The sequence below is a fragment of the Chaetura pelagica genome, unplaced genomic scaffold, assembly GCF_000747805.2.
Source record: "Chaetura pelagica isolate M959 unplaced genomic scaffold, ChaPel_1.0 scaffold70, whole genome shotgun sequence".
Taxonomy (NCBI): Eukaryota; Metazoa; Chordata; class Aves; order Apodiformes; family Apodidae; genus Chaetura; species Chaetura pelagica.
Window position 1 is genome coordinate 1,187,566 of NW_009952265.1, and position 9,859 is coordinate 1,197,424.

A 9,859-nucleotide genomic window follows, 5' to 3' on the forward strand; every position below is an offset into this window, starting at 1 on the left:
ATTTTTTTTTTTTTTTTACTTCAGTGTCTATAAATAGACTACAATTGTTAGAATCTGCTTTGGGCAGATGCTGCCTGGCTCCTTAGCCCTGATAGTTTGGCTGCCAGCCCTGCCTTAACCATTTTTACAAGGTTGTGTCAATAACTGGAAGGCTTTCTGAAGTGCAGTACAGCCAGTACAGCTGTGCTTTAAAAGAAAATGCAAGGAAATCCAACATATGCATCATAATTAGAGTCCATATTGGGCTTTTCCAGTTAAACTTGCCCTGATGCATGAAGGCTTATGGATCTTCCCTGGTTTTGGTTCTCTTTTTTTTTAACAATAAGACACATACAGAAACACATAATAGTTACTAATCACACTGATTTGTGCCCTGTCACCTAGGCATACAGTCAGTGGGGCAGGTAATAGCTGGAGGAAATTTCTCTCAGGTTTCTATACTTGTCAGTTTTGTGCTCTTCTGTGGTAGGAAGGGAGGAGCAATTTTATCAAATCAAGCAACTATTTCCCCCTTCCTCCTCTTAAGGTAAAGTAACGGCAAGTTCCCAAGGAAACATTTGAGATGTCACGCATTATTGCTGCAATACAGGTGGTCCCAATGGCATGAATTTTAATAAGTTCCAGGCCAGTATCTGATAGGGATGTTGTAAAGTGTCTGAAGTGATAAACAGTTTAAAGTCAGAAACCGAAACCCAAACAATTTCTACCTTCAAGTTCTTGTACAGAATTCACTCAGTTACGTTACAGTTCTGTAACTCCTGCTCAGTTCTGTTCTATCTGTGCTCTCTTAGGTTTTGTCAAAGAAACCCAATTTTGTTAAAATACTTAGTTGAGTTGAAGAGGGAAGGACGAGTATCTAGTCAGACCCCACAAATGCAGTTGCAAGACACTGATGCTAAAATCACACAGCTCTTTTCAGAACACCCTAGTTGAACTGGCTGATGCAGCTCGTCCCTGGGTATTAATAAGGGAACCTTAGTCAGATGCTCTAAGGAAATTGGAATTGCAAGTCCTGGAACCAAGGCTTGTCATCAGTGGCCGATCAATAACAATGATAGTGCTGCAAAAAGTACTTGGTAATAAAAGCCTGGCAGAGTCATCTGGACTCCCCTGGCAGGACATGCCTGTTCAAGCACAATGTGCTTGGGAAGAGCTAGATACCAGCCCTCCTTGGGGAATTCCTTTCACATCTAGGATCCTCTGGCACACATGCAAGTGGACTTAAATGGCCAAGTTCTCTTTGTATGATTTTTGTTACAGCATGTAGCTCTGAATTCCCCTCTTTTTACAATTCTGATTGGGAAAAGTCTTACTGCTTCTGTTTCTCTGTGTAACTTTTCCCTGGGCTTCTTTGAATATTCATGTTATTTGAGACAGAATTCAAAGAACTAAAAACTGTATTCCAGGCACAGCAACACTATCAATCATGGTACAAACCTTTGCACTATTCACTTGTATGTTCCTTGTACATCCTTGTGTTTGCCATTCTTCTTTTCTGTTGCTGCATTTGAACGCTGAAGTGATCTCTTCAGTGATATGTCCAAGGGTCAGGATTTTTCTATAGATTGGCCCAATACTATACTTTGATATTTATTTCCAGTGTGTCTTACTCTGCAGTTAGCTCCATGAATATTACATGTTCCATGCTCACCTCATATATTAGCATAAAAAATGTTGGATCCAATTAGCAGCACTGAAAATGGTGTTTTATGGCATGCTTGCAAACTTTCTGTGCTGTGCAACCTGTTAATTAGATCACAGAGTGTGTACACTCCAAAAATCTTACTTGTTCTTTGCTGAAATTACTTGCTGTAGCTAAGTGAAAAATATTATAGAAATAATCCAAGCAACAGACTGTGCAATTATCTCAGTCTTTCCTGCAGAAGATCAAGCTTACAGACTGACATTTGGAACAGTTATCTGTGCCATAATTAGTGTTTCAGTAGACTCACTGAAGTGTGAAACATCAGCACATCTGTTTTGCAGGAAATAATATTGAATACCAAGTGTGGATTTGTTGTATAATTTGTATTCCTTTGAAGTGGAGTCAATAAGACCAAGTAACTATTTGTGTTAAATTTTTTTAAGGCAAGACTGACATAGCCCCTCCTTGCTCTTTATCTGGGGTATTTAAAATCATACTAACAGCTTGCTTTTGGAATAAAATAAAGAAATGCCCTAATGGCATAGCTTTTGTATGTTGACTTCGTTGCTTTGCCTTTCTGTTGAAATAGAAAATACTATTTATGGGCTGTTTTTTTTTTAACACTAGCTGCTTCACTGGTGATTTTCCATGGTTTAAACTTGAATAAGTATTTATTCATAGGACTTACTGGAAACTAAAATTATTAGCACATTTTACATGAGCAGTAAGTGCTAATTGAAAAGTATGTGTGTCCTTGATTGTTAGTTCAGCGTTTAATAGTGCTTAATTCAGATAAATAACTTAATGCAAACAAAAAATGATGCAGATTTTGCAAGTAACCTGTTTTCTTGGGTTTTGTTTTCCAGTCTCACACAATTCTACTTGTCCAGCCTACCAAGAGGCCAGAAGGCAGAACATACGCTGATTATGAATCAGTGAATGAGTGCATGGAAGGTGGGTGCAGATGTGGTAGGCAAAAACTGCTGTCAAAACCCCATTTTTTACATATTCCCAGACATGTTCAGCTAGAAGCAGTTTCTGTTGATGTTTTCCTAGGGTACATCACAGTAAAATCCAAAAATGTCTTATGCTTTTCATTTATGATGTTTTAGCAAACTAAAAATTGCTATTCTTTGTTTCTGAAACTTACTTTTTATATTAAATCTCTCTTTGTGATTTAACTAGATTGAACTACATTCAGCTCCTTAGAGGAGGCAATATTCTTGCTGCAGCCATGCAGCAGACTTGTCTGAATGCAGGATCATTGCAGGACCAGAGCCAAACTCTCTCACCAGTTTTTGTGCTAGCCATGTTAAGAAAAGATCACTGCTAGAAATAATACCTAAAATGAAAGTATTTCTGCATTTGATACATAATTTGCAGCCTTGTGGCTTGTGTGCCAGAGAAATTCTGCATGACTTCAAGAGATGGTGAACTTGGAAAGAAGGTTGAACTACTACAACTGTATGATTTAAATGTGGAACTTAACATTAAAGGTTCTACTTCCAGGAAGTTTTGCATGGCAAACAAAAGCATATTTTAATACTATATTCTTCACAAACTTATCTGAATTATTTATGGACTAGTTTAAATAAAACTGTTTTAAATTAATATACAGTCTTGTGATGCCACTCTTACCTCAGTAGCCCTGTTTGACTCTCATCAAGAATTATTTACCTTCTGAGAATTGAGTAGCTTTGTTTGACATTAGTTCTCTTTCTCAGGTGCTTGTACAGTAGGGATATATGTTGCAATTGCTGCCTTCAAATTATTAGAAGGTTCTGGTTGGAGCTCACTGCTTGGAAAGTTCCATCTTTGACAGAATAAAACTTTTCCTTCTTGGTGCTTCTGTCCATGCATTTTTCCCTGTATTATAGTACAATGTTTCAGTGCAAATAGCTAGAGTAGAAGCATTGCAACTCTGCAAAATCTGAGTAAGAAGTTTACATCTGTTTTCATGGTAGTAATTTCTACATTTTCCTCATACCTGTGGTTCCATAGCTGAAGAAGTTTCAGCAAATGCAGTTGCTGTTTTTTTTTAATATTGCATTGGTAATATTTTTTTCTCTGTAGGAGTCTGTAAAATGTATGAAGAGCATCTGAAGAGAATGAATCCCAACAGTCCATCCATTACATATGATATCAGCCAGTTGTTTGACTTCATTGATGACTTGGCAGACCTCAGCTGTCTTGTGTAAGTTCAGTTGTACTAGGCCATTACAGTGATGTAGAGAACTTGCAAGTCTTCCATGTAAACTCTTACATGTTTTATGTGAAATCTGGTAATATTCTGGGGTTTCCTTTCAATAAGCATGTTAGTAAGGCAGCAGGCATGCCATATTCCCCACTTTAATTAACTGCATAGGAATAAAGTATTTCTAATGAAAGCTTAGAAACTGACAGTTCCACTTGGATATTAGTCACATTGAGGCCCCCAGCATTTCAAATGCTGCAGCCCCACAGTTCAATACAGCTACATATATTATTAATGCTAGAATCTTTACATCGGGGCTGTCTCTACCCTTGTCCAGTTGTTAAGGAGGCAGAATGATTCCAGGAGTTTATTCAGCTGAGGGCTGTACTAGAGGTATATAGAAGCACATTGCAGCTGATTGTTTATTTTGATCAAGATACAGCAAGGTGGAAGTTTCTGGAAATCATAATGAAGTGACTGAGGAACTAATCAATCCTCCAGAGAGACCTATCTGATTGTTTGAGTGTTCTTGTCAATACATTCTCTTCGGTTCTCATCTGTGTGTTAAAGCTGTGGCAAAGCTCAGGTGGTCTTGTCTGCTCTCAATTCTGGTTGCGCTGTGAAATCAAATGTTAAATTTCACTATGAAGAACATAACATTGTAACTGAATCACTTAGTCCAGATCATGACTACTTTCAATACCATAAATTTGGTTTGATTTGACAAGGCATCAACTTTGCAGAAATTCTGTAGGAATAAAGATACAAATCTCATATCTAACACTATTTTGGCTTTCTGAGCTCAAAATTCCAGAAACTTTAAAAGTCAGTATCTGGCATGGACATTCCTGCAGCTCTACTTCTCTGTCTGAAATCCCAGTACAAGTCCTTGTACAACTGCACAGTGAACAACCTTTGCCAGTTAATTCCAGTTTAAAATAAAAACCTACTTTAAAAACACTGAGCATCAGGTTGCTTTCCCTTGCATTCTAATGTGCCTACAGAATCTATGTTACAGATAATGACTTATTACAAATACCATTTACCAAAATTCTCAACAGCGTGAGTAAGCCAGGATTACAGTTTCTGCAGTTACCTTATTCCTAGACATTCTGCCATGTTTGATCTGTAGGTGTCATCATTCTGGACAGATGCAATTGGAAAGACTGACTTCATTTTAGTTTATCTAATGGGCTTGCTGTAGGAAGTAGCAACTATTTTCTAGTACAGTCCTGTGCCTTTCTTGTAAACTGAACATTGTGCCAAGTTCTGCTTCAGCTTACAGTTTTCCACCAGATGGCACATGTAGCACGCAGTGTACCAGACGTGTTTTGTGTTCATGAAAATTCCTAAATTACTTACAATGTGATCTCCCTCTGAACCATCATGAATGGATTGGGGCAGGGGCAGAAATCACTGATGTTCCTAAAACTAATATAAAGACCAGTCATGCTGGGCTTTAAGTAACAGGGGTCTCATTAGAGACAGTATTCTTAGGGTTTTTTTCCTTAGGTATGAACTGTAAAATATTCTTGTTTGAGTTAACTCTGGATTTTTACTTAGCTTCTTACCAATGACCATCTCACCTTTATGTGATTAGAAATATGTGTACCGAGATTTTGAGATTTAAAGACTGACTAGTAGTTCTTGACTCATTCACTGAAAGTTCCATCTTCATAAAAGAACTTTAAAGGGGAAAGGAAGGCATGAATCTACACAGATAGCTTCATGCAGTTTGCCTTCCGTTTTTGGTCCAACTGTGCTTCAATTCAGCAGTGCCTTGAGTAGCTGGCTTCTCTGGCTCTGGCAAGAAATCTTGCCAATGAGCTACTTCTATCAACTATCCCCAAGTAGTGAAGAAAATGAGTCAGTGGGCTCTTGTTTTCAGTTTGTTTTCTATGAAGTGTCCCTTCTTGGTAGCTGCAAGCTTGCTGTCACTGCCCACTGGCAAGAATCCTAATGTCATCTATCTCTGAGTTTACCTTTGCTTCTGGAAAATTGTGCTTTTGTTCATTTCCTAAAAAATCTATCAACAGAAGTGGAACGTTTGAAACCTCACATGAACACTTGCTTGAATTAGTGTAGAAGCAGCATTTGGCTTACCAGACAAATTAGACTAGTTCCACTAGGAAACATTCTCCCTCATTCTGAGCTCCAGAATATTAAGCTGCTCTGTTCATTGTCTCCCATAAGTAATTTTGTATTAATGAATTAAACTGTGAACATACTGTGATCCAATCACTCAATAGTCCTTGGAGCATCTAGGTTTATGTCAGGTTCCTACTGATGTGCTGACTGACTGGTTTTCAGGGAACAGGATAAATCTCTTTAAGTGGCAATCCCCATCCACTTCTGATATTACTTGTGCTCTGTGCGCAACTTTCTGCCTCATACCCTTGAGGACACTAATTGTTTGTGAAGTTCTTCTGGTGGATGTACTGGAGGACAAACTGATACTACATTATTGTTTGTTTCTCTCTAGTTACCGTGCTGATACTCAGACATACCAGCCGTACAATAAAGACTGGATAAAGGAGAAGATCTACGTCCTCCTCCGCAGGCAGGCCCAGCAAGCAAGCAAATAATGGGGGCACCATCATTACATGGGCTTGGGGGAGGGCTTGAACAACAGGTGTGTACAGAGTGTAGTAGTGAACGTTTTGTATTATAGTCATCCTGTTACCATCCTGTTAAACTCTTTAGCCAGGACTGAATGTATTGTTAGAGGAGCAAGGATTTAGTCAAATTCGATTTTTTTTTCAGTGTAAATGGAAAAGAAAGTGCAACATCTTCAGCAGAGTTTTAATTTGTTTTTTTTCCTTAATTTGTTTTTTCCAATTTGTTTTGCTTAGCCAACGGTCCTACCCGATTTGAACCCCTGGGGCTGTTTACTTTGTACTTCACCACATTCACTGGATGTGCCCTTCTGTGGGGTTTCCAACATTTAGTTATGTCCTTGAGGCGGTCTTAACGGGGAATAAAAAAAAATTTACCCTTTAGTTAAACTTGAGTGCTGACTTTTGTGTTTTCTGTCAAACAACACATTTACATCTTTCTTGCCTGTTTGCCAAAGAATGGGGCTTGAAAGGTGATGTGGACTGAATCAGCAGTTGTTTGCTGTATTACAGAATTATACGAATTCTGGCCTGCTGAGTTAACTTCTCTGGCCTAGTCTTGATTACTGTCTCTCCTGGTGATCTTTGGGAAACACAGCAACCCTCTCACACTTTAAACTTGATCTTTCTACAAGGCATTTATATTCAGGAAGATGTGCCTGCCAAGAGCAGGCTGGCTGTATCACATCACAGACTCCATTAATTAGTCTAATTCCAAGCTTCCCTTGAGAAAGGAATAGGCAAAGCAAATTGTTTTGATGGGAATCTGCCCCAAAGTGCATTTTCTCTTTAAAAAGGAGAAGGACTTCACTGCTTACTTGCACTGTAAAATTGTATCTGCCCCTAGATATCCATCTTGAAGAGTGACATCTTTGTAGTTTCGCTGTACTTAAAAGGTTTAGATTGGAGGAAACATTAGACCAAAAAATACTGCAGGTAGACAAGCAAGGCTGGCTTGGTACTTTGTGCCTTAGTCTAGAGCTAGGTACAGATTTGAGTCTTACACTGCACAGGTAAACTTAACCAGGAGCAGTTCTGTGATTAACAGAGGAGTGTAATTCTCCAGTGCCCTTAACTTCCTCATGCACATCAATAGTTTCTGATGGATTGGCTTAAAAGAATGTGCGGTCAAATTGGCAGTCTCTAGTAAAGCTTTAATGAAAATGGTTTCACTGAAGTGGTAAGTAATAGCTGCTGAAGGCTTGGAATCAAATTACTGAAGAGAGAGATTGTTAGAAAGGTATCAGGAGGGAGTGTTCAAAACTTTTTTTTCTGCAACATGAATAAAAAAAGTGGAGATTAGACCTACTAGCTCTGCAAGTCTAGTGACCAGGCACCAATGCAACCTGCCAGTGTAAAAACATGCTTCCTTTATAACAAATAGTGATTTTTCAAAACATAGTAGGTCCAGAAGTATACTCATGCACTTAAGGTTACTTAAATCTGTAAACACCTCTTTTATGGAAGTATTATATTCAAATGCAGTTTGACACAGTAAGTAATTCTTAAAAATTTGCTATTGTTCCATTTAAGGTTTATAATAAGCAATGCTACTTAAACAGCTTGTATAGCTTATCCTCCTGTAAAAAAGTAGTAAGATAGAATATTCTTTCCTAACACATGGGTTTTACTTCTGGTAAATGTTTGTACTGAAAAAATATCTTCAGTGCTGTCATGATGGATCATTCAAGGTAGGATGCAACTTTGGAGTGTTTAAATTAAGCCAAACATCTATCCCTTCTCACTTCCTGTCACATCAGAAATAGTGATTTAATATTTTCCTCATTCTCTGAGCTTGTTTTCAGTTTAAGGAAAATCCACAACATTGAGTCTTTCCTTATTGCAAAAACCTTAAGGAGCATGCTGAATCTATAGTTATCAGGAACCTGGAATATAACACAGCCCTTCCTTCAAAGATAACCTAAAGTTTTATCTGATTAAAAATATCTGTTTTGGCTCTACTATAACAGCTGCAAATGGAGACCAGTAAACAAGTACAAAACATTCATTTCTCACGGTAGAGCAGAAAAGGGGAAGGAGGTACTTCAAAGCAGGTGGTAATAAATGTCTCTTCTTTATGAAAAGGACTTTGTGAAGGTATGCTCTTTGGAAAGTAGAAGGTAAACAAGCTTTAAACTCAAGATTAATTTACAGTATTTTTTTTTTCACATGTAGACTTTTGTGGTCATCACAGTAATTGACATTTTCATGAAATTGGAAAAATGCAAGTACGTGTTCCTTTTGTACCCCTGGAGCCAGACTTGGCCTTCTGCTGATACAAAGATATGGTCTAGAAAGGGACTTGGCCTTCATCTCTTTTCCCCCTTGTCACCCAGCTGCAAGTCTTTTTTTTTTCCCTGAAATAAGTTAATAGTTAAAACTCTCTAGTGTATAGTTCTTGAGCTGCAATTAATATTTTTTAGAGTTGCCTTTTACTTGATTAATTATTCATGAAACAGATTTGTTGCATAACTGAGCCACTGACTCAATACACTGAAAGGAAAAAACATGTTGCAGCACCTACCTGGTGTGTGCAGCTGGTTGGAAAGAAGAACCTGGAAAGCTGCCTGCAACTAATTGCTGCCTTCAGGAATACAGGGAGGAGGGTTAGGAGCATTTGGAAACATTCAGTGCCCTAGTAGACTGGCACTCCAGTAATAGTCTTTGAACAGGACAGGTGAAAATTACTCTCCAGTTTGCATCTTGGTTCCTTTCCAGTAAAGGATGACAGACGTGCCTGCAGGACTTTTCTCCACTTGCACCTGTCCTTGGAGGCACAGGACAGCACTTCTACTAAGGCATATCAAACATTGACCCAGGTCCAGCTACCTTAAAAGTGGGGTTTATCAGCAGCACTTTGCAAGTAAAGCCATAGACAAGTTGCATGATGATAGATAGTATGTCAGAAAAGAACCTGTCATCCCGCACGTGCTTTCCCTGTGACAGATTGTCTGGTGCTTCCTGCATAAAGGACAGGCACAAGTAGCAGTGTTGGTTGTACCTGCTACAACATGAGAGGACATGATAAATTATATTTGCAGTTTCTGCAGGAGAGCAGTATGGTTTTGGAAAATGGATACAGCATGGAATCCAGAGACCTCATGTTTCCCAAGGTGGAAATACTTAATACATACTTTTTTAAAGCAAGTCCATTCAGCACTTACAAGCCCTCAGCCATCACCAGGGATACAGTGCAATGAGGGGCTTGCCTGAGCTCAGCTTGGCTTGTGGAGCCATGAACCATTCTGCTCTTTGCTAACCGTGGAATAGACAAGGCCTCATGCAATCTCTGGATTGCTTGCTATGGATTTCAAGTTGAGGCATGGCTGGAATAGTAGGGCTCATTTCTTGCATGGCCCTTTGCCAAGGAAAGAGGGAGGTGGCCGAGCTGATTTTCCCTGTCGC

At 38.8% G+C, this 9,859-nt stretch overlaps 1 protein-coding gene across 1 annotated transcript; it reads left to right on the forward strand.

The window, feature by feature from the left end:
- Positions 1–2,512: 2,512 nt before the first annotated feature.
- On the forward strand, positions 2,513–6,844 carry ERH (enhancer of rudimentary homolog (Drosophila)). Its single transcript, XM_010007674.1, has 3 exons — positions 2,513–2,599; positions 3,719–3,839; positions 6,322–6,844. Exons 1-3 carry the CDS (start codon positions 2,593–2,595, stop codon positions 6,422–6,424), a joined length of 231 nt encoding a protein of 76 aa, XP_010005976.1. The 5' UTR covers positions 2,513–2,592; the 3' UTR covers positions 6,425–6,844.
- Positions 6,845–9,859: the final 3,015 nt, after the last annotated feature.

Excerpts from the sequence above, each read along its gene's own strand:
- ERH (XM_010007674.1), top strand. Across the intron at positions 3,840-6,321 it reads GCAGACCTCAGCTGTCTTGT|TTACCGTGCTGATACTCAGA; the intron begins GTAAGTTCAGTT and ends GTTTCTCTCTAG.